This window comes from Rhinopithecus roxellana, chromosome 10 (genome assembly GCF_007565055.1).
Source record: "Rhinopithecus roxellana isolate Shanxi Qingling chromosome 10, ASM756505v1, whole genome shotgun sequence".
In the NCBI taxonomy this organism is placed as follows: Eukaryota; Metazoa; Chordata; class Mammalia; order Primates; family Cercopithecidae; genus Rhinopithecus; species Rhinopithecus roxellana.
The window spans coordinates 126,757,069-126,782,653 of NC_044558.1; the positions used below are offsets into that span (position 1 = coordinate 126,757,069).

General features: G+C 40.5%; 1 protein-coding gene across 4 annotated transcripts in view; it reads left to right on the forward strand.

The window, feature by feature from the left end:
* PLEKHA5 (pleckstrin homology domain containing A5) overlaps positions 1-25,585 on the forward strand; it is a 254,613-nt gene that overhangs the window by 168,559 nt on the left and 60,469 nt on the right. The window contains exons 13-15 of one of the 4 annotated variants that reach the window (XM_030939462.1): positions 21-140; positions 992-1,045; positions 25,288-25,368. The exons of 2 other annotated variants lie outside the window; for them this stretch is intronic. In XM_030939462.1, the coding sequence (XP_030795322.1) occupies positions 21-140; positions 992-1,045; positions 25,288-25,368 (255 nt within the window). Of the gene's footprint in view, positions 1-20; positions 141-991; positions 1,046-16,740; positions 17,055-25,287; positions 25,369-25,585 lie in introns of those variants that run through there. One more of the 4 variants, XM_030939460.1, reaches the window with a different exon arrangement.

Consider the following 25,585-nt stretch of genomic DNA (forward strand, 5'->3'; position numbering starts at 1 on the left):
CTTAAATTGTACTCCTTCAGCCAGAGGAGCTTACGCTGCTGCTAATAAAGCTGAGACGGCAGCAAGCCGAACTGAGTAGTATCCGGGAGCATACGTTAGCACAGCTCATGCAGCTAAAGCTTGAGGCCCACAGCCCAAAGGTCAGCTATGGAGAGATTTGTCTGTGTCGTCTGCCATCATCACTTATTTTGAACCACTCATTAGTCAATATGATCAGCGTCATTAGTGTTGAGCATGAGCCCATACCATCATTATAGTGACAACATTAGAATCTCCTATTAACCCTTTGAGAATCCAACTTATTTATACATGACTGAAAGAAAATGCAGGTAGGGTGCATTTCTTCTTAGCCTTCTACCCACCCGCTCACCCACTGGCTTTTGGTTTTGAGGAAGGAAATGCATACAGTACTTCATGTATGCATTAACTTCATGTTGTTATTCACTGAATACTGTGACTTCCACATCTGGTAAAACAAATATTGAGAAGTCCTATAATTTCCAGTAAAACAATGAATTGAAAATTCATTATAGCTTTAATAATAACTGCCTTTTAAATGTTAAAAATTAATTTTAAAATATCTTTTATTTTTAATGAAAGCAATGAACACATAACCATTTCTCAAAGGGTTTATAGCTCTGGTTATATAAGAAACATCCTATTGAAAGAAGTAGTACTTTATTACAGGAAGTAATTGACATGTAAAAGTTCTAACAGTCAGTTTTTGCTAGAGCTATTTTAAGGAATTTTTCTGCTTAATAGTTCATTGTTCATATGCATGTCTACTTAATTTCTTACAAAACAAAATATAATTTTATAATTTAATATGTCAGCAGTACCATTTACAGGGGAGCATGTGCGTGAAAGTTGTCGTGCACTGTGATATAATAGGTTGTAGTAAATTACCTGTTTTTCTTATTCCAAAATTGACCTTTTCTTGAATTCCACATCCTCTCTCTCTGTCCCTTTTTTCTTAATTGGTGCCTACTAGAATGAAATTCTTTCACATCATCTCCAAAGGAACACCATATATTTGGATCATCAGGTGGGATTCATAGAGATTTTCTTACTTTTAATACTTAATAGAACTTCTTAAATATAATACAGTTTTTCAGGCTACTCAGCTATTTCAATCACTTTGAATTAATAACATGACTTTTACAAGTGATAGAATATGAAATCCCTGACCAGGTGAATTCAGGAATTCCATAATAAACAGGGAGAAAGGACAGATGTGGAAGTAAAGGGGGGAATACAAATGTTGGGTCAGCTGAAATTGACAGCCTAAATTCTCTAGACTTCTTTCTTCTTATCCCATTAAAACGCCTCCTCCTTGAGGCTTATCTCAGCTTGGAGTTGACCTAATTAAAGGAACAGACACAAAGCTGTGAATTGTCTTGTTGGAAGACAAGAAGGAGGGTGAATGTAGTGTGCTCCGGGGGAGTTTAAAGGTGGGTGAAGTTGACTGCATACAATGGCTCATGCCTGTAATCCCAGCACTTTGGGAGGCCAAGGCAGGCGGCTCACTGAAGGCCAGGAGTTCGAGACCAGCCTGGCCAACATGGAGAAACCCTGCCTCTACTAAAAGTACAAAAATTAGCTGGGCATCACAGTGAATGTCTCTAATCCCAGCTACTCAGCAGGCTGAGGCACGAGAATTGCTTGAACCCAGGAGATGGAGGTTGCAGTGAGCTGAGATCGTGCACCACTGTACTCCAACATGGGCTATAACTCAAGACTCTGTCTTAAAGAAACAGAGAAAGAGAGAGAGGGAGAGAGGAAGGGAGGAAGGAAGATGGGTGAAGTGTGTAGTGGAGGTGATTTTTAGTTGCCTGTCCTTATTCCCTGTTTGCTGTGTACTTCCAGTGTTTGGTCTTTGCCAACGTGTATAGAGTCAGTTTTATAGGAGGCTCACATTCCTAGCATTAGCTTAGTGGTGGCACCAGCTGTGGCTGGTTGAGGCGAATGATCAAAAGGGAAAGTGGCAATGGGCCGGGTGTGTTGGCTCACGCCTGTAATCCCAGCACTTTGGGAGGCTGAGGCGGGTGGATCACCTAAGGTCAGGAATTTGAGACCAGCCCAGCCAACATGGCGAAACCCTGTCTATACTAAAAATACAAAAATTAGCCAGGCATGGTGGTGCGCACCTGTAATCCCCACTACTTGGAAGGCTGAGGCAGGAGAATCGCTTGAGCCCTGGTGGTGGAGGTTGCAGTGAACCAAGATTGTGCCACTGCACTCCAGCTTGGGTGACAGAGCGAGACTCCATCTCAGAAAAAAAAAGGAAAGTGGCATTGAACAAGTAGTGACTCAGTTTTTATAAAATGCTCTATTAATATTTAATTTTAATTTGTTGGGAATTTTTTGTTATTAGACATAATTTCTTTCATTGAATGCATTTTTTATATAAATCAAGCTAAAACTTATTCTAGCTTGTTTCAAAATGTCCAAACTTGACTATTTTATCAAATAAAGAGGTTACTGTGGAAAATAAGACAAATGCTTTCATATTTATATTTGCCTGTTTGAAACAAAACAGTAATGTGCTACTTTAAATTAGTTGTATTTAAAGAGGGATTTTGCATTAGGATTACCCTTTGAAAGGTGTTAAATCATATTCCTTATTTTAATTTTTAAAAGTAACACACTTTTGGTAATATAAAATTTATATATTGTTCACAAAACGTTTTCATCAGCATTTTGGCCATTGGAATGCTTTTAAAATGAGCATTTCATGTATCCAAATTCCAGATCTTCAATCCAGAGATTGAGGCTATTGAAATTTAACCACAGCGTATATTATGTACTTTGAAAGCAGTCTAATAAAGACATGTTAGCTAATAAAATAGAAAAATCCATCTTCCTTCAAAATTCTGCACTGCCAGAAAGCTGCTAAGATACATGGGAAATAAAAAACTCATTTGTATTTAGAGCCGCAAAAAAAATAGGTCTAATAAACAATGATACGAACATGAATCTGAAGTTATCCGGCATCTCAGAAAATAAACCTTGTGGTTTGCTGTAACTTATTACCGACCTCATTGAATCAAAGCTGGAATTGCAGAGACATAGAACTTCAGAAAATTTTAGAGGACAGGTAAATATACCAAAAACACCACCATTTGCTGAGATGCTCCTCCTCAGTCACTTTCCCAGGTTGAAATTGTGTTTTATCCCTTTACCTAAATGACCTAGATCCTGTTGAGTCTCATGTTCCCATCACTCGTCTCGAAGAAAGCTTTGTTGAACCTTTTCTATTGCTCCATGCTTGTGGTCCTACAGGTGACTTCTAAACATCCCAATGTGTTATTGATCTTCTCTATTCTCTCAACATGTCACCAAAGCTTTTCTAGTAATTTATCTGAAATAAAGTTATTCAATTTTTAAAGTTTGTGATAATGAGAAGAATTACAGAATTGTTTGAATGATATTTTGTGTTTGAAGTAAGAATATTTTGATAGCAAAAATTGGGCCATTTTTAGGTAATAATTAGACAGCATATGAAAACATGGTGGAGACTTTGCCCCAAAACTCAGATATAATTAAATATATATTATCTTTAAGGTTTCCTAAAGAAAATCTCTCTTTAAATAATTTTATTAAAAATTTATGATTTAGATAACTGCGTTTTAATAAAATTTTTCATTCAGCTCAAACATTTCCAGCTTTTAATCTTGTTACTGCCAGTAATGTAACATTTTAGATGACCAGGTCTGTTGTTTTTGTAGGGATTATCGGTTCCCTGGATTTATGAATTGATTCATCAGTTTTATATAACCACAAATTCAAGAGTAGGTTATAAAATCTGAAAGAGGAAAAGGCTCTGGTCACATTTTATACTGTATATCATAACAAATGAACATGTGCTCATCTGTTCTCACTCTAACACAACTGCCTCCCCTAATAAATCATCAGAATAACCCAAGACCAGCAACAAAATGTAGTTTTCCTCCTGCCCCTTGTGAGGGATTGCAATAATCAAAAGCCAAACTGTAATTTATTTAAATTATGTTAATAGCTGTCACTATTCATAAAGAAAATAGACCCAAAGAGTATTCTCATAGTTGCTTCAGAGGTCAACTCATTTCTGATGCTACTGGAATGTTTAATAACAAATAAAAAATAAAATTGCCTTATCTGAAAGTCTACAGATTTACATATTAACAGGCAATCCAAAAATCTTGACTTCTGGTGCCTGTAACTTCAGCAATATAATTTGATTCTCACTATCACCGTTTATGAGGATGAATCATGTATTAAAGTGGTTTTAAAGTAACAATAGCTCTACTAATTACATGGTAGAATTTTCTTCTTTTTTTTGTTTTATTGTGAAGTACAGTATTACAGTTTATTTATGCTTCCATAGCCCAGTTACTGTATTATTTGAAGTCTACATTTATATAATACTAGCCCTGGTTTATTTGTCATTTTTGTGAATCTTAAGATAGCATAGGCCCAAAGTAGAACCTGTATACATACAGTAATCCCAACTATATATTTTATGTACCTCATCCATGTAGAGAATGAATAAATACATAATATATCAGTAACTCATTTTCTTCTCATCCAGCTTAGTTGTTGCTAAATATTGGAGACACTTTTGGTTACAGTTTAAGTGAAACTTGCCAGCTTCATCCTAAAATGCATCTACTGAATGGATTTAACATTTGTTAGCTTTTTCCATGTTTATTTTTCTGTCTAACAGTATATAAATGGGATGGGGGGGAAGCCACAAGTAAAGTGTTGCCCTTGCTGTGTACTTGCCAGGAGGTTGGAAGTAAATTTCAGATTATCAGCAGTTAAAATGAGGTCTCCTCCCCCGAAGAATGAAGTATCCTGTTGTAGTTGTTTGAAAGTGCAATAGTGGCTGGTGTTTATTTTATGAGGGAAAGAGAAAATTTTGAAAAAAATTTTTTTTCTTATCAGAACAGGGCAGATCAAGTGTAAGCTGCCCTGCTCAGCTAATCATTTTATGATTAGGAGTCCCTAAAAGGTTCCACAGAGCCAACTACAAGTCATTTGTTTGAAACTAGAGTAACAGGTTTCCATAGGAGCTGATTGTAGCCAAACTATTTGATGATATTTGGTTGTAAGATACAGAAGGAGCACACTGGTTGTTTTGGCTCCTGTACCCTACTGGTTATTAAGGATTTTTAATAGTAACCCTGATGGTTAGATTCCCAAGCCAGGCCATGAAAGACAGTATTTTACCCTGTGCTATATCTGAAGACCAGACTAACAGTATCACACACCCTAACCACACTGAAGAAAACATCTCTCTTAAAAATGTATTCAGTGGCTGGGCACAGTGGCTCATACCTGTAATCCCAGGACTTTGGAAGGCAAAGGCAGGTATATCACCTGAGGGCAGAAGTTCGAGACCAGCCTGGCCAACATATAGTGAAACCTCATCTCTACTAAAAATATGAAAATTAGCCAGGCGTGGTGGTGGTCACCTGTAATCTCAGCTACTCAGGAGGATGAGACAGGAGAATCACTTGAACCCGGGAGGTGGAGGCAGAGGTTGCAGTGAGCCAAGATCATGCCACTGCACTACAGCCTGGGTAACAGAGTGAGAGTCTTAAATATATATATATATATATATTCAGTGTGGCCAGGCACCGTGGCTCACGCCTGTAATCCCAAGACTTTGGGAGGCCAAGGTGGGTGGATCACCTGAGGTCAGGACTCCGAGACCAGCCTGGGACAACATTGTGAAACCCCATCTCTACTAAAAATACAAAAATTAGCCGGGCCTGGTGGTGTGTGCCTGTAATCCCAGCTATTTGGGAGGCTGAGGAACGAGAATCACTTGAACTGGGGAGGCAGAGGTTGCAGTAAGCCAAGATCATGCCCTGCACCCCAGCCTGGGTAACAGAGCAAGACTCTATCTCAAAAAAAAAAAAAATGTATTCAGTGTGCGAACCTCAGATCTTAGGCACATGTATGCCTTCTCGGCAGATCTAACATTGGGAGTGGGGACTTGAAGTTTCTCAGTCTTGTCACTTACTAGATCTATGCTAGTTTCTAGTTCTTGGCTCCCGTAGCCTGGACCAGGACTGGTTGGGTTGAGCAAAAGAATGAAATTAGGCGTTCAGAAACTAGACCAGGCACTGAAGAGAGGAAGCAGGCAAAAACTCTCCATGAATGAAGAGGTAGCACTTTTTTGATCCAGGCATGAAAGCAGTATTAATAGGAATGGGGAAGTTAGAACATATTTCCCTCCATTTTCCTCACCTCTATTTTAGCTTTTCCTTCCATTTGTTTCTTACTCTTTTTCTTTCTAACATTCCCTACTAGTGTTTGAAGAGCAGTTGTGAGGGAACCCAAATGATATTCCCCTTTTCCTTTTCCTGTAATAACCTTCCCGTCAGGTTTTCAAGCAGGCAATGATAATAGAAGGTGAGATATTAGGAACTGTGACTACAAAGTATGTAGGTGGAGATGCGCAGAAGGATCCAGAGACTTAGAGGAATGCTTCACCTGACTTTGGTAAGCATGCTCCCTACTGTGGGTAAACCAAACATGTACGAACCCCCTGCAAATCATGATACACTACTGCAGTAACCAGCCTCTCCTTTTAATATCAGATAACTAAAGGACCTTATCCTCAAAGTCATGGAAAAGCAGGAAATTTTTCATGACAAATCAGTTTGCCGTAGTACAATTAAAAAAAAAAATACAATTCAAGCATACTTATGTATTCTTTTTTGCATGAACATGTTAAAGGTTTGCCAGAGTCAATAGCTAAATCCTTCTTTATAATTTATCAGTACTTTTTTTTTCTTGAGAATGAAAAACATTTCATGTTTATTCGGAGATCCAGTAGACTGGGGGTAGATTGTCAACAGAGTCAGCACCTAGTGTATGTGTCCTTTTTTCAGTACATTTTTTAAAAAACAATTATCAATTTCTTGTGAGGAGGGTAAGAAAATCGTTTTTGGGCTGGGCACAGTGGCTTACGACTGTAATCCCAGCACTTTGGGAGGCCAAGGTGGGTGGATCACCTGAGGTCAGGAGTTTGAGACAGCCTGACCAACATGGTGAAATCCCATCTCTACTAAAAATGCAAAAAATTAGCTGGGCGTAGTGGTGCATACCACCCGCTACTCGGCAGGCTGAGGCAGGAGAATTGCTTGAACTCGGGAGGCAGAGCTTGCAGTGAACCAAGATCGCACCACTGCACTCTAGCCTAGGCAACAGAGGGAGACTCCATCTCCAAAAAAAGAAGAGGGGCAGGAGGGACAGAGATAAAACTCAGAAAATTCTTTAGCGGGATATGAAATAATAATAATGACAGAACTCTAAGACTAAATGGATAATGGATTAGATTAGAATTTAATATGTGTCTCTTAAATTGGCCTATCTAGTGCTCTTACATTATTATCATGGGTCTGTTCTTAGCAGTTATCTGTCCCATTTTTTTAGCTTTTTTTTTTTTTTTTAACCTATCTCAGTGCTAAGTGGGGAAGATCTCTGTCTCTTGGTGTTCTCTTAACCGAGAATTCGTCTCATCTATTCATCATTTTACTAGCTGTCACTGTGTGAGCTTCATCCCTAGCTATTTCATCCCTAGTTGTTTCTTTCTAGTGGTCTTTGTAAGAGTGTAGAAGCATTCCTTCTTTGATAATGTTAAATTTGTAAGTTTCAGGTGACATGTGAAACCTTTTTTAAGATTTTTCTCAAAGTTTTGAAAAGCTATTAGCCAGGATCATGGTGTAATAAGACATAACGTTTTTCCTTTAAAAAATTTAATTGCGTGTGTAGAGTTAAGAAGCTGTTGTACATTTATGATTTAATACAATAATTCTTTTTTTTTTTTTTTTTTTTTTTTTGAGGCGGAGTCTCGCTCTGTCGCCCAGGCTGGAGTGCAGTGGCCGGATCTCAGCTCACTGCAAGCTCCGCCTCCCGGGTTTACCCCGTTCTCCTGCCTCAGCCTCCCGAGTAGCTGGGACTACAGGCGCCCGCCATCTCGCCTGGCTAGTTTTTTTGTATTTTTTAGTAGAGACGGGGTTTCACCGTGTAGACCAGGATGGTCTCGATCTCCTGACCTCGTGATCCGCCCGTCTCGGCCTCCCAAAGTGCTGGGATTACAGGCTTGAGCCACCACGCCTGGCCGATTTAATACAATAATTCTAAAGGGAAAAAAAAAAAGAAATTTCTGCCGTCAGCGCATCCTCAGTGTACCCAAAACAAAGCTTGTCATCTTTTTTTTTTTTTTTTTTTTGAGACAATCTCACTCTATTGCCCAGGCTGGAGTGCAGTGGCACAATCTCAGCTCACTGCAACCTTCACCTCCGGGGTTCAAGCGATTCTCCTGCCTCAGCCTCCCGAGTAGCTGTTATTACAGGCACCCACCACCATGCCCGGCTAATTTTTATATTTTTAGTAGAGATGGGGTTTCACGATGTTGGCCAGGCTGGGTCTCAAACTCCTGCCCTCAGGTGATCCACCCGCCTCGGCCTCCCAAAGTGCTGGGATTACAGGTGTGAGCCACCGCGCCTGGCCCAAAGCTTGTCATCTTTATCCCTCAAGTCCCTGACCAAAAAGTTAATGCAAAAAAAAAATTATAATACAGTAAAATGGTTCAGAATATCAGTTAGATTAACTTTGGTCATGTCACAAACATTTATTGAATACATCCTCCTTCAGAAGGAACTCACTGGGCTTTGAGAGCCATTAGCAATCTTGCTTTACTGTTTGCTTAGACCTGGAACTTAAGGCTGGCACCTTAAAACCCCCAACGGAAAAGAGGATAACACATAGAGAAAGTGAGGCCGAGTCTCCTCTACAGGCTATGGCTGGGACTGCCCGACACCAGCCTTTCACAGTCTGACTGATCAACAAGAAGAAAAACAAGTGGCAGACTACCTGGAAGGACCTAAGGTATGACAAGCCTCCTTGGCATCCTGCCTGCCACTCCATCACTGTAAGGGTGGAGATTTTCCAAATTTGTGAAAATGGCAGAATTAAGTCAGACAAGTGCCTGAAGTTGTATTATGTTCTCCTAAAATCTTGTTTGCCCAATATCAGCATGTATTAAAGTTAAACTGATAACTTTAAACTGGAATTAAAAGTACTTTAAAAACAGTTTCACTGAAAATGGAAAAATCATGAGATTCTGTAGAACTATCTGAACAGATTTTTTTTAGCTGATGACACGTTGGCATGGTGTTTGCTCAGAACAAAGGCTACCATAATGCCTTATGTATGCGAGATCCCTCATTACCATTTAGTCAGCAAATCTTGGCAGTGCTTCTCCTGAATCTTTAGTCAGCAAATCTCTGTAATGCTTCTCCTGAATCTTTGCATGCACATGGTAATATTCCTGGTCTCACATCTAGATTTCGTTGTGTACCCCATTTTATTTTATAATAGTCTTGGATATTCTTCATCTTAATTTCCCTGGCTTTGGATAATAAGTTCCTTAACTGTAAGCCTCCACTCTCACATTTGTAACAACACAGTAGTAATGTGAACCTGTAAGGGTTGTTGCGGATTAATTGAGGTAATATCTATAAACTTCTTAACACAGTAAGAGGAACTAGTAAGCCCTCAGTGAATGGGAAGTCTGTGACTGCTGAAATTGAAATTAGGTCCAGTTGCTCATTTCATTTTCCTAAAGCTCCTGCCACATTATATCTTTTAGCCAACTCAGGAAATTTCACAAACTCCTTTTGCCCTACAAAAAAAGTTTCTTTTTGTCATTTAAGCCTTCAGTCTTCCACCACCATGCCACAACTTGTGAAATAATTCCTCCCCCATAAACCTGTTTCTCCAGCCAGTGACTCACCATTTCTCAGATACTTCCAAAGCACTCGCTTCTCTGCATGGTATACCTGTGTAGTGCCTGTTCAACCTTATTCTGTATCACTTACAGTTCACAAAGCACCATCCTATACAACTTCCCACTTGTTTCACATACACAGGCTCTGCAGCATACGGACCAATTACCTTTATCCCCATTTAATCAGATTCCGTGACTTGCCCAAAATCATAAGCTAGGATGAAAACCTTGTATTAATGGATTTTCTTTCATCTTTTAAAAATTCTATTTTAACTTCCTTCAGAATTGATGGGTCATTCTGTTCTTAGAGTTTCAGGCTGCTGTCTTTGTTACCTGAGGAATATCAGCTTCTGGCCATGGCTCTAAACAAGACAGCAAAGTGAAAACAAAATTTCCCTACCAATTCTAAAATGCATAGTAGTTACACAGTTCTATTTTTATTTACAAAATATTATAAATATTATTTACAATTACAGTATTACAAAAGTAGCTCATTGTATCAGGCTTTGCTTCTGTCTTAATTTTACAGTGGATTTTGCCTCTATCTTAATTTCATGTACATTTTTCAGCAGCAAGTTTATTCATTCTGCAAAGATGTGTGGAATTCAGTGTAAGGCATGACGCTAGTGCCTACAATGTAGAATTCTTGTTCAAAACCTGGAAGGAAATAAGGTTGAGTATAAATGCCAAAAACATTTCTAAAATTGACCTAAAGGTATCATTATGTTGTTGAAACATAAGCTGATAAATCTTTGAATTAATGGTAGGAATTCAGCTACTCAGTGCCATTTGTAACCTCGTAAGAACACAGTAAACCATTAATAAAATCCAAATCCTTGTATCTAGAAGTTATTTTAACTTTGATTTAAAATTTTGACGGGTGCGGTGGCTCACACCTGTAATCCTAGCACTTTGGGAGGCCAAGGCGGGCGGATCACCTGAGGTTGGGAGTTAAAGATCAGCCTGACCAACATGGAGAAACCCCATCTCTACTAAAAAATATATATATACAAAATTAGCCTGGCCTGGTGGTACATACCTGTAATCCCAGCTACTTAGGAGCCTAAGGCAGGAGAATCTCTTGAACCCAGGAGGCGGAGGTTGTGGTGTGCCAAGATTGTGCCATTGCACTCCAGCCTGGGCAACAAGAGTGAAACTCCGTCTCAAAAATAAAATAAAATAAAATTCAAATATATTTTAGAGTAGATTTATCCATGGCAAGAACAAGTACCTTTTTGACTAACAGATGTAAGATTTTCACTTCAGGAATTTTTTTTGCTTAAAAATGGTATATTTTAGTGTATCCTTAAAATATTTGAAAGAAGAAAATGTGACAATTTCAAACCTTATGTTCACAGTAAAAGATTTTTTTAGTTATCTTGAGTTCTTTTAATATTTCCTGTTTCCTGTGGGTGCCAGGAATAAACATAGTAGTAGCCTTGCTTGAAATTAAAAGAACAGTGATTAGGAAAAGACCATTAAACAAGGAAAATATATTAAGCTACTAAAGTAAAAAAAAAAAAATCTGATCTGTAAAATTTATCCATTGCCAAATATAAGTAAATTATTTGGAATGGCACTAGCCCAGGCCTTCAAAGTTTGCTTTCAAATACACCACAGGTACATAATCTATCTTCCTTGAAGAAAAGGGAAATATTATAAAGTCTAGCTGTATCTTTAAAAATATTATTGATTCTTAGGACTATATAACAATAGTAATGTTTTCAGATTTTACTTATAGGAAAAACATAAATAATTTATTCAAATTACTTTAAAACTTCTGAAGTAATCTCAATAACCTCTTCAGTTGTAAAGCGACTTATTTACATTCTTCTTTTACTCAAGTCACTTCACATTTCCCTGCTTCCTGTTAAACAAAGAGTGATTTCAATGGGTAGCATACCCTTCAATCTCAGGATCTTGGACTTTCAGATGTGCCTGGAGAGAGAGTGGAAGGCAAATTTACATTGTTATTATCTAAATGACCTATTTATAAAGACCCTCGCATTCCCTAAAGCCTCATCCTGGGCATGTCAAATTCTTTAGCTTTTTAGTTTTGCTGCACATCTTAAGAGTTTATTGATAAGACACAGGAGGACATTCTTGAGAAAATGGAGTATTCTGTGATTACTCTATGGGGCTTTTTGCTTTTGTTAAGATAGATTCCCAACTTAAAAAATCTTTTCCAAAGAAGTCATTAAGAACTCAGGAAAAATTCCCTTTTCCACTTAAATGGAAAATGACAGCAAAAGATGGGTCATCTTCTTAGTTAACAGTGAAGGACAGAAGCTCTGCTCTGTATCCACGCAGACTGTTCAAGAAAAAGGAACTATTAGCACAGAATTCAGACTCAAGTATTAACTAAGTTACAAGACAGCTTGAGCAAAGGTTTCCCCTTCTGCAAATGAGTTGGAGATCATGGGTGAAATCATACTTACTTTACTGGTCCTCTGTCGCCCAGGCTGGAGTGCAATGGCACGGTCTTGGCTCACTGCAGTCTCTACCTCCCGGGTTCAAGTGCTTCTCCTGACTCAGCCTCCTGAGTAGCTAGGATTACAGGCGCCCACCACCACACCCAGCTAATTTTGGTAGTTTTTAGTAGAGACGGGGTTTCACCATGCTAGCCAGGCTGGTCTTGAACTCCTGACCTCAAGTGATCCTCCCACCTTGGCCTCCCAAAGTACTGCAATTATAGATGTGAGCCCCCACCCCCAGCCTACTGGTCTAGAATTTTTAGACCTGGTATCTAATATGATAGCCACTAGCCATGTGGCTATTTAAATTTGTAATTACATATATATAAAAGTAAAAACCTTTCCTCAGTCATGCCAGCCCCATTTCAAGTAGTCAGTACTGAACTACACAGATGTGGAACATTTCCATCATCACAGAAAGTTCTGTTGGACAGCACTGTTCTAGATGAATTTTTTTTTTTTTTTTTTTTTTTTTTTTTTGAGACGGAGTCTTGCTTGTTGCCCAGACTGGAGTGCAGCAACACAATCTCAGCTCACTGCAACCTACATTTCCCGGGTTCAACTGATTCTCCTCTCTCAGCCTCCTGAGTAACTGGGACTATAGGCGCATGCCACCGCGCCCAGCTGATTTTGGTATTTTTAGTAGAGATGGGGTTTCACCATGTTGACCAGGCTGGTCTCGAACTCCTGACCTCAGGTGATCCACCCACCTCAGCCTCCCAAAGTGCTGGAATTACAGACGTGAGCCACCACACCCAACCTCTAGATTATTTATTATATAAACTTTTAAGAGAGCAATTAAGCTACTGCTTAATCACTTGTTATACTTAAAGGGAGTATGGAGAATTAATTTTTTCTAAGGATGAATTATATGAATGACCATCTTGGCTCTGCTCACTACTCATCTTTTTCCCCCCTCCCCAAATGATTCAGGGGCATTTTACCTCATGAGTTAGAATATCCTATTTTTTCTGCCTTCAGAGAGCTGGTCTAATTTCTCCAGAGATAGATTTGAAACAGACATTTAAAAGCTACTAAAGTAGCTGGCACAATGGCGCAAGGCTGTGTAGTCCCAGCTACTAAGTAGACTGAGGCAAAAAGATCACTTGAAGGCTGGGCGCGGTGGCTCAAGCCTGTAATCCCAGCACTTTGGGAGGCCGAGATGGGCGGATCACGAGGTCAGGAGTTCGAGACCATCCTGGCTAACACGGTGAAACCCCGTCTCTACTAAAAAATACAAAAAGCTAGCCGGGCGAGGTGGCTGGCGCCTGTAGTCCCAGCTACTCGGGAGGCTGAGGCAGGAGAATGGCGTAAATCCGGGAGGCAGAGCTTGCAGCAGTGAGCTGAGATCCGGCCACTGCACTCCAGCCCGGGTGACAGAGCGAGACTCCGTCTCAAAAAAAAAAAAAAAGATCACTTGAGTCCAGGAGTTGTGGGCTTTTGTGCACTATGCTGATCAGGTGTCCACACTAAGTTCAGCATCAATATGGCAACCTCCTGGGAACAGGAGACCACTGGGCTGCCTGAGGGGGTGAGCCAGCTCAGAGGGGAATGCAGCAGGTCAGAACGTTCATGCTGATCAGTAGTGGGATCACATCTGTGAATAAGCACTGCACTCAAGCCTGGGCAACATAGTGAGATCCCGTGTCTCTTTCTTTCTTTCGTTTGTTCGTTCGTTCGTATCCTTTCTTTAACCCTTTTTTTTTTTTTTGAGACAGGGTCTGGCTTTGTCACCCAGGCTGGAGTGCAGTGGCAATCATGGCTCACTGCAGCCTCAACCTCCTGGTTTGAAGCGATCCTTCTGCCTCAGCCTCCCAAGTAACTGGGACCACAGGCCTGCACCACCATGCCCAGCTAATTTTTTGTGGAGAGGGAGTTTCACTATGTTGCCCATGCTGGTCTCGAACTCCTGGCCTCAAGTGATCCACCTGACTCGGCCTCCCAAAGTACTGGTACTATAGGCATGAGCCACCGCGCATGGCCGAGACCCCATCTCTTAAGAAAAAGAATTACTAGGTGGGCACGGTGGCTCACACCTGTAATCCCAACACTTTGGGAAGCCTAAGGTCAGACATTCAAGACCAGCCTGGCCAACATGGTGAAACCCTGTCTCTTACTAAAAATTCAAAAATTAACCGGGCATGGTGGTGGGCACCTGTAATCCCAGCTACTCACGAGGCTGAGGCAAGAGAATCCCTTGAACCCGGGAGGTGGAGGTTGCAGTGAGCTGAGATTGCACCATTGCACACCAGCTTTTAAAAAGGGGTTAAAGGCCGGGCGCGGTGGCTCACGCCTGTAATCCCAACGCTTTGGGAGGCCGAGGCGGGCGGATCACAAGGTCAGGAGATCAAGACCACAGTGAAACCCCATCTCTACTAAAAATACAAAAAATTAGCCGGGCGTGGTGGCGGGCGCCTGTAGTCCTAGCTACTCGGGAGGCTGAGGCAGGAGAATGGCATGAACCCAGGAGGCGGAGCTTGCAGTGAGCCGAGATCACGCCACTGCACTCCAGCCTGGTGGACAGAGTGAGACTCCGTCTCAAAAAAAAAAAGGGGGGGGGGTTAAAATCTCTTAATGCTATATCTTATACATAGACAACGAGAAATATTATAATCTAGATCCAATATTTGTGTTTACTTAGTTTGAAGTTTTTTGTCTTTGATAGTTGTGCAGTTACCTTGATCAATGTCTGGTATCAACTCATCTGGACCTTGAAAAATTATTTGGCAATCCTGTTTACTTGAATTGGTGCTAGGATAGGACCATGGTTCACAAGTCTGACTTCTCAGAACTGACAGTGAATCTTCAGAAAGACAAAAACAAAGTACAATACTCAAGGCTGTCTTTCCCCCAGTCCCCAGTAAGAATTGCCAGGGCCCAGACCTGTGTAGGTTTTAAATCTCCATAGGTAGTTTTTTTGGGGTGGCTTTTTTTTTTTTTTTTCCTTCTTCTTTTGCCAGATATGAGAACTACACCAAATAAAGGAGAAAAGTCAGCTGGGTGTGATGGCTCATGCCTGTAATCCTAGCACTTCGGGAGGCCAAGACGGGTAGATGCCTTGAGCCCAGGAGTTCGAGACTAGCCTGGCCAACATGGTGAAACCTGTTCTCTCTCTCCCTTTTTTTTTTTTTTTTTTAATTCTTAGTTAGAAATGAAAAAAAGAAAGAAGTGTAGTTTTTCTGAAGCAAGCACTGTCTTGGTGCTAACTTTTTTCATGTGTGGAACACATAGAAAGTGATGTTTGTACAGCACCTTGAAACAAGCAGGGGGTGATGCCAAGAGCCTTAGCCCTGCAGGGACCCTACTAGGCCTTCTGAAGCTGACCTTGTAACCCATTTCCAGCCCATGGGTGTCAATTGGGAAATTCCGCACAAGATCCTAGCAGGTGCAGTTACATATAATTCAATTGAATAAATGGTTTTGGATGATGGGATTTTAAAATCAAGTTATTCAATAGGCAGGGCGTGGTAACTCACGCTTGTAATCCCAGCACTTTGGGAGCCCGAGGCGGGCAGATCACGGGGTCAGGAGTTCAAGACCAGCCTGACCAACATGGTGAAACCCCGTCTCTACTAAAAGTACAAAAATTGCCCTGATGGGATGATGAGCGCCTGTAATCCCAGCTACTCAGGAGGCTGAGGCAGGAGAATCACGTGAACCTGGGAGGCAGAAGTTACAGTGAGTCAAGATGGCACCGCTGCACTCCAGCCTGGGTGACAGAGCGAGACTCCGTCTCAAACAAAATAAAAAAATAAAAAGCCCAGCGCAGTGGCTGAGGCCTGTAATCCCAGCACTCTGGGAGGCCAAGGCGGGTGGGTCACCTGAGGTAGGGAGTTTGAGAGCAGCCTGACCACCGTGGAGAAACCTCATCTCTACTAAAAATACAAAAAATTAGCCGGGCTTTATGGCACATGCCTGTAATCCCAGCTACTCGGGAGGCTGAGACAGGAGAATCGCTTGAACCTGGGAGTCCGAGGTTGCAGTGAGCCGAGATCTCGCCATTGCTCTCCAGCCTGGGCAACAACAGCGAAACTTCGTCTCAAAAAAACAAAGCAAAACAAAACAAAATCAACCTATTTGAAGACTGGGCGCGGTGGCTCTACTAAAAATACAAAAAATTAGCTGGGCATGGTGGCGGGCGCCTGTAATCCCAGCTCCTCGGGAGGCTGAGGCAGGAGAATCGCTTGAACCCAGGAGGCGGAAGTTGCAGTGAGCTGAGATCGCCCTATTGCACTCCAGCCCTGGCAACAGTCCCAGACTCCGTCTAAAAAGATAAATCAAGTTATTCATATTTGCCCAACAGACCTCAAAACTGTTAAAGAGGCCAGGATTAAGTATCAGATTTTCTAAATAGTTTTTCTAAACATTTGGACTTAGACATTCCAAGTAAAAATATGTTTTGTTGTGAACAAAAATACACTGGCATTATTACCTAAGTGTATTTCCAAGATGTTGCCACGTATGTTTTCTTATTTACAGCTAGAGTTTATTATGAAAACTGTGGGGTTGGAGGCGAGATGGAGGCGGCCGTTTGTTTTCTCGTGGTCTCCAGCTAGCGTGCTCGCTTCCCCTCCCCCGCGGCCGTCTGGCGGGGTGGAGAAACGGTGGCGGTGGCAGCTGGAGCAGCAGAGGCTGGAGCATCGGACACCCTCCTCCCACGAACCGGTTCCTCTTTCCCCTCCTCGCTGTGTGTTTGATGTGTTAAAGCAGGAGCGAGAATGCGAGCAGCGCCATGAGCAACACTACCATCGTCCCCAGCACTGCGGGTCCGGGCCCCAGCGGCGGGCCTAGTAGCGGAGATGGTGGCGGCGGTGGAGGCTGTGGCACCGAGGTAATAGATGACTAATCTCCCTGAGTGCTAGCTCTGAGCAGATACGGACTCTCTTCGGTTTCCTAGGCAAGATCGACGAACCACACCTCTTCCCGCCGGATAATTCACCTTTGCCAATCTCAGTCTTGTTAAGTTCCATGATCCAGACTCAGCAGTTGTGGCACCACGTCTGACACTGTGTTCCTTGACAGAGCTTTGATAATGTACCATATGCAGAAGGAGTTATTCCTGATAAGGCTAAGGCTTGCTTGTCTCTGTTGGCACCAGCTAATGCAGTGGCAGGTCTTCTGCCTGGTGTTGGGCTCCTGCCTACTCCTACTTACTCAGACTGGCGCTGTTCCACTGGCTGCTTTGGGGGCTCTTACTCTTGGTCCTGCCCTTGCTGCCCTTGGGCTTCCTGGAGCAAAGTTGAACTCAGTCGGTTGCCACAGATCAGTTGCTGAAGCTTATGAGTACTGTTGATCCCAAGTTGAAGCATGTAGCTGCTGGTCTTGTTTCACCAAGTCTGAAATCTGATACCTCTAGTAGAGAAATAGAGGAAGAGGCCCGGCGTGGTGGCTCACACCTGTAAATCCCAGCACTTTGGGAGGCTGAGGCGGGTGGATCACTTGAGGTCAGGAGTTCAAGACCAACCTGACCAACATGGTGAAACCTCGTCTCTACTAAAATTTCAGAATTAGCCGGGTGTGGTGGCACATCCCGGTAATCCCAAGTACTTAGGAGACTGAGGCAGGAGAATTGCTTGAACCCCGGAGGTGGAGGTTGCAGTGAGCCGAGATCGTGCCATTGCACTCCAGCCTGGGCAACAAGAGCAAAACTGTCTCAAAAAAAATAGAGGAAGATATGTAAAGAGTACGAGAAGCACAGTCCCTAATTTCGGCTGCTATAGAACCAAAGAAGAAAGAAGGCATTCAAGATCATCTTCTAAACACACTCAAGAAGCAGATCAAGAGAGCGATCACATTCTAAGTCTAGGAGTCGTTGATGATCCAAAAGCCCAAGACAGAGAAGATCTCATTCCAGAGAGAGAGGTAGAAGATCAAGGAGCACATCAAAAACGAGAGACAAAAAGAAAGAAGATGAAAGAAACGTTCTAAAACACCACCAAAAAGTTACAGCAGAGCTAGACATTATAGAAGTACAAACAGAGACGACAATGAAGAAACAGGAGTGGAACAAGATCTCCTAAAAAGTCGCAGTCTCCTAAAAGAAAATTGTCTCTCTCACCATCTCCTGGGAGACATAAAAAGAAGAAGAAAGATAGTAGGGATGAAAGAGTAGGGAGAAAGATAGTAGGGATGAAAGAGAACAATCAACAAACAAGAAGAGTAAAGATAAGAAAAAGGACCGAGAAAGAAAATCAGAGAGTGATACAGATGTAAAAGTTACACGGGTTTATGATGAACAGGAACAGGGTTATGACAGTGAGAAAGGAAAAAAGAAGAGAAGAAAGCAATAGAAGCAGGTTCCCCTAAAACAAAGAAATGTTCTGTGGAAAAGGGAACTGATGATTCATTAAGAGAATCCAAAGTGAATGGGAATGATCATCATGAAGAAGACACGGATATGAGTGACTGAATATTGCCTCTATGGGAATCCAACTGTATACATGCATCAGTGTCATTCCTTTGTGTGATTTCTGAATGCTATATTTGTTCATCTCAAACCTAGATGTATACAGCTCTGAGTTATTAATGGCTATAAAGCTCCCGTTATTGATACTACTTATTTACATCAAAAAGCTTTTAGAAAATGGTATGACGTAAGCAGTTCTTGTCATGGTGAAATCTAATGGAGTAACCAAGCAGTTTTACTCTTAGTGCTGCTTCATAACAGAAATGAAAAGCTGCATGCTCCTACAGCAGGAATGGATTGTTTATGTCATATAATTTCCTGTATTAAGTTCACTTATAGTACGTCTAGAATGTTATGCATCAGATTAATAGAGGCATGTAGGAAATGCACTGATTGCATGTTATTGTGGCAAGAATATCCTAAATGTCATTAAAATCTTCCAACATGATGGATCTACTTATGGTCTTGTTTGTTGACATGACAAGTTAACATTCTTATAGTTCCATCTGGAAATGAGCATTTGAAATAGATAATCCGGCTGGGCACAGTGGCTCACGCCTGTAATTTTAGCACTTTGGGAGGCCGAGGCAGGCAGATCACCTGAGGTGAGGAGTTCCAGACCAGCCTGGCTAACATGGCGAAACCTCGTCTATACTAAAACACACACACAAACACACAAAAATTAGCCAGGCATGGTGGTGCATGCCTGTAATACCAGCTACTCCGGAGGCTGAGGCAGGAGAATCACTTGAACCCAGGAGGTGGAGATTGCAGTGAGCCAAGATCATGCTGCTGCACTCCAGCCTGGGTGACAGAACGAGACTCCATCTCAAAAAAAAAAAAAGGAAAGAAAGAAGGAAAAGAAAAGAAATAGATAATCCTTTAAGCCTTGTGACAAAATTTTTGTCATTTTGGTTTAACTTTGAATGGTTATTATGCACTAACCTTTTTTGATGGCTAATTAGGGTTTAATTACAGAAACAAGATTTCAAGTAAAACTGTCTTTGGCAGTGAGTAAATAGTATATTTTGAAGTAGAGTTGTATACTTTTTCATAAGATGTTTGGGAATTTTTATTCCTGAAATAATTTATTCCACATCTACATCAGTGAAAGCTATCTACCGATCCTGAGTCCATCTTAAACAAAGAGAAAACTTATCTCTTGCCCTTATTTTGAATTTTCCACTCTTCCATTAATTTGTTTTAAGCTCAGCGTTGGAAAAAAGGGATAGTGCATTTTAAATTGTCCTTCATATGCTTTTAAAATAAGACAAATTGACTGGGCGTGGTGGCTCACACCTGTAATCCCAACACTTTGGGAGGCTGAGGCAGGCAGATCACCTGAGGTCAGGAGATCGAGATCAACCTGGCCAACATGGTGAAACCCCATCTCTACTAAAAATAGAAAAATTAGTGGTGGACGCCTGTAATCCCAGCTACTCAGGAGTCTGAGGCAGGAGAACACTTGAACCCGGGAGGTGGAGGTTGCAGTGAGCCTAGGTTGTGCCACTGCACTTCAGCCTCGGTGACAGAGTGAGACTCTGTCTCAAAAAAATAATAAAATCTCAAGTTGTATAAAACCGATAAATTTGTGTTACTGCAGTAGTATTCTTATGCACACAGTGATTTCATGTTATATATGCAAAGTAGTTAGGCAACTGTTTTCTTTGTTGCAGGCATTTCAAGCTCCACTTTTATACAGAAAAAGTAGGCTACAGTCTGTGCCATGTTGATGTACAATTTCTGAAATTATTTAATAATACTTTGATAATAAAACCCTTAAACTTAAAAAAAAGAAAATTGTGTAATGCCTGAATCATACATTCTCATTCCTATTATTATGAAATAATCTGCCTTTTATAATAGCTTTATAATTTAGCAATTAACTGAAATGTAAATCTATGTTACCTATTACTTCAAAGAAGGAATTAAAGCAAGAAGCAAAGCATTTAACTCATTTCAAGTGAATTCTTAAACATCCTACATGTACTATTCAGTCTTTCCTCTGATTCCTTACATCACAGTATGTAGACTGTTAACACCACTCTTAAAAATGGTTTCTAGGATTCTCATATTCAAACCAGAAGTGAATTATGTATATTCTTTCTTTTTTTTAAGAACTTGAAAGCTGGGCGCGGTGGCTCATGCCTGTAATCCCAGCACTTTGGGAGGCCAAGGCAGGTGAATCATCTGAGGTCAGGAGTTCGAGACCAGCCTAACCAACATGGTGAAACCCCATCTCTATTAAAAATACAAAAATTAGCTGATTGTGGTGGTGGGCACCTGTAATTCCAGCTACTCAGGAGGCTGAGGCAGGAGAATTGCTTGAACCCAGGAGGTAGAGGTTGCAGTGAGCCAAAATGGCCCCATCTGCACTCCAGCCTGGGTGACAGGGCGAGGCTCCCTCTCAAAAACAAAACAAAACAAAAAAAAGAACTTAAGCAGACTGGGCACAGTAGCTCTCGCCTGTAATCCCAGCACTTTGGGAAGCCAAGGCGGGTGGATCGCTTTGAGCTCAGGAGTTCAAGACCAACCTGGGAAACATGGCGAAACCCCATCCCTATAAAAATTAGCTGGGTGTGGTTTTTGTTGTTGTTGTTGTTGTTGTTGTTATTTCCCAGTGCCTGTAAAAGTTATGCTTACTCTATACTGTAGTCTGTTAAATGTGCAATAGCATTATGTCTAAGAAAAAAAATCTGGTATTGCTAAAAAACACTAATTATCATCTGAGCGTTCAGCAAGTCCTAATCTTTTTGCTAGTAGAAGGTCTTGCCTCGATGTTGATGCCTGCTAACTGATCAGGGTGGTGGTTGCTGAACGTTGGGATAGCTGTGGCAGTCTTAAAATAAGACAACAATGAAGTTTGCTACATCAATTGACTCTTCTTTTCATGAAAACATTTATCTGTAGCATGCAATGGTGTTTGAGAATATATTGCAAGTGGTAGAACTTCTTTCAGAATTGGAGTGGGGTCGGGCATGGTGGCTCATGCCTGTCACTTTGGAAGGACAAAGTGGGAGGATTGCTTGAGGCCAGGAGTTTGAGACCAGCCTTGGCAACATAGCAAGACCCTGTCTCTGAAAAAAAAATAAAAATTTAATCAGCCAGGATTAAAAATATACATGCCTGTAGTCCCAGCTACTTGGGAGGCTGAAGCGGCAGGATCGCTTGAGCCCAGGAGGTTAAGGCTGCGGTGAGCTGTGATTATTCCACTGCACTCCAGTCTGGGCAGCAGAGCAAAACTCTGTCTCACAAAATTAAAAAATAATAATAATAAAATTGAACAGAATCCTCTCAAACCCTGCTGCTGCTTTTTTGTTGTCATTTCAACAATGTTACAGTATCTTCACCAGGGGTAGATTTTATCTCAAGAAACTTTCTTTGCTCATCCATAAGATGCAGTTTCTCATCCACTGAAGTTTTAGTATGAGATTGAATCAATTCACTCATGTCTTCAGGCTTCACTTCTGATTCTTTTATTTCCGTCACATTTGCAGTTCCTTCCTCCACTGAAGTTCTAAACCCCTCAGACTCATCCATGAGAGTTGGAACCAATGTTTTCAAACTTCTGTTAATGTTGCTATTTTGACCTCCTCTCTTGAATCACGAATATCTAGTATCTAGAATGGTGAATTCTTTCCAGAAGTTTCTTCTTTAATTCACCCATATCCATCAGAACAATCACTATCTATAGCAGCTAGAGCCTTATGAAATGCATTTCCTAAATAATAAGAATTGAAAGTTGAAATGACTCCTCGATTCATGGGCTGCAGAATGGATGTTGTATTAATGGTCATGAAAACCACATTAATCACCTTATATGTTTCCATCAGAGCTCTTGGGTAACTAGGTTCATTGTCAATGGGCAGTCATATTTTGAAAGAAATCTTTCTGAGCAGTAGTTCTCAACAGTGGGTTTAAAATATTCAGTAAACCATGCTATAAACAGATGTGCTATCATCCAGGCTTTGTTGTTCCATTTTTGGAGTATAAGCAGAGTAGATTTAACATCAGGATTTTCACAATAGTAAATGAGCATTGGCTTCAGCTTGAATTACCAGCTGCATTAGCCCCAAACAAGAGTGTCATCCTATTTGAAGCTTTGGAGCCAGGCATTGACTTTCCCTCTCTAGCTATGAAAGTGCTAGGTGGCATCTTATTCCCATACAGAGCTGTTTTGTCTACATTGAAAATCTGTCATTGAATGCCAACACCTTCTTCAGTTATCTTAGCTAGATCTTCTGAATAACTTGCTGCAGCTTTTCCATCAGCACCTGCTGCTTCACCTTGCACTTACATGTTATGGAGATGACTTCTTTCCATAAACCTCATGAACCAAACTCTTCCAGCTTCCAACTTTCCTTCTGCAGCTTCCTCACCTCTCTCAACCTGCATAGGATTGAAGAGAGTTAGGGCCTTGCTCTGGATTAGGCTTTGGCTTAAGGGAATGTTGTGGCTGTTTGATCTTCTCTTCAGACCACTAAAACTTTCTCCCTATTAGCAACAAGGCTGTTTTGCTTTCTTATCATTTGTATGTTGACTGGAGTAGCACTTACAATTTCCTTCAACAACTTATTTCTTTGCCTTCTCAACTTGGGTAAATGCTTATCACAAGGGGCCTAGTTTTCGGCCTGTCTCAGCTTTTCGACATGCCTTCCTCACTAACCTTAATAATTTCTAGCTTTTGATTTAAAGTGATAAGCATGCAACTCTTCCTTTCACTTGAACTGTTAGAAGCCATTGTAGGGTTATTAATTGGCCTAATTTCAATAATGTTGTGTCTGGGGGAATAGGCAGGCCCAAGGAAAGGAAGAGAGATGGGACAACGGCCGCTCAGTGAAACAGAGCACACATCCTTTATCGATTTCACCATCCTTATGAACGAGGTTCCTGGCTCCCCCAAAACTATTATAAAGGATGAATCAGGTGGATTGCTTGAGCCCAGAAGTTCAAGACCAGCCTGGGCAACATAGTGAGGCCCCTGTCTCTACAAAAAAATAAATTAGCTGGGCATGGTGGCATGTGTCTGTAGTCCTAGCTGTGCGAGAGGCTGAGGTGGGAGGATCGCCTAAGCCTAGGAGTTTGGGCTGCAGAGAGCCGTGATAGGGCCACCGCATTCCAACCTGGGCAACAGATCACCATAACAGTAAGAATTTTTTGTTTAACTGATGGTTGTTCCAACTACCTTTACATTTAATTAATAAGTTTGACAAATAAAATTAATTTATTAATCAGGTTGGTGGTAAAGTAACATGAGGGAACTACCTGGGTAAATGGAAACATTCCGTATATTTTTACTGTTAACATATGTGAATACTTTTGCCAAAAGTCATTGATGTACAACTAAAATTTGTCAATTTATTCTTCAGTGAAGGTTTTTTTTTTTTTCTTCAGTATCCTCACTTCCAAAAAGCAGTTGTAGGCACAGAGATTTAAAAATAAATGGTCTAGTCTGAGTGAAACTTTTAGTTGAGAGATTGTTAAAAGACAAGCATGTGTTTAATTATCACTTAATTGACTAAAAAGTAGATTAAACCAGTCATAGGAGGTTTTTAATTTGATAACTAAACAAATTTTATTGGGTGAAACATTGGCAGTTAGACTGAAAATATAATTGTCTAGAAAAATAATTTTAAGGTTTAGTTTTTTCTTACATTATATTAATAAATTTATTAATTTTGAGATTAATGAACTTTTGTTGTAGACTTAGCTGAATCAGTAAGTAGCATTTGTCAGCCACAATAGAAATCCTTATTTTCTATATATGAAAGATGAAAATTACATAAAGTAAACGTTACAAATTACTATTATAAGCAGACCTGTCTGCTTAAAAATGATAAAGCTTTCTTGGCCTTTTACTGTATACATCATAATTGTCTTTTGAGTGCTTTAACTCAAGTACAGAGCCTGCTAAAACAAATATTTTTCTAGAGGCAGTAATTAAGTACAACATAGCTGGAAATGTTAAGCTTGATTTCAGACTACCTTTTTAGGAGCTGAGGAGACATACAAAGTCTTTGCCGAATAAGTCTTAGTTTGCATATCCTTGAGTAATTCTCCATGTGGTATTATACTGTGAGAAAATCCAAAATAGAGTGTCTATAAATGTCAAGATTACCTTTAACAAAATATGTGATGAAGTGACACATTCAATATATTATAGTATTTTAATATTTTTAGAGAACAAATTTTTTATAACCTTACACAGAACTGAATATCATTTTCACCTTTATTACTGAATTCATAATCAATTAAATTATACCATTTTTCTCCTGAATGTGTAGGTTCTTGCCCTTTAGTTTATCCTTTGAATTATGATTTATCATCTATTTTAGTATGTATAGCAATGTTAATTGACTATATCGTGATTATATGTATGAAGTAAAACTAGTTGTGACAGTGTTGCAATTAGTAGTTTTTTTCTTGAAAGTATTTCACAGCATTTAATACTTGTTTGAAATGGTTTATATGACTTAAATCTGTACAACCATGGGGTAAAATGTAAACAACTGCACTATTAGGAAGATATTAAAGTAGAGGCTATATTTACAGTGTCGTCTTTCAAATCTAGCTATGCTGTAAACTGATGTTTGCTGTATGCTCCTCCTGATTTGAAATAGATGAAAGAAAATGAACCTATTATCACCATGGTTCACACAATGATTGAGAACTCGGCGCTAAGACCCCAACTGTACCAGCAAGTAAGGTCTTGGACAGTGAATGATACTGCTTTATCATCTGCAAAATCCCTCAGTGACAGTTTTGATTTATTCTCAGATTTACTCATGACATCAGTGTTTTCTTATGTTATTTTTTGTTTATGTTTATTTGGAAAACCACAATTCATCCATGCTTTTCAAGATGCTGCAGTATTCTTAGCATGGCTTCGCTGAACATTTTGCTGTTGAATATTAAACG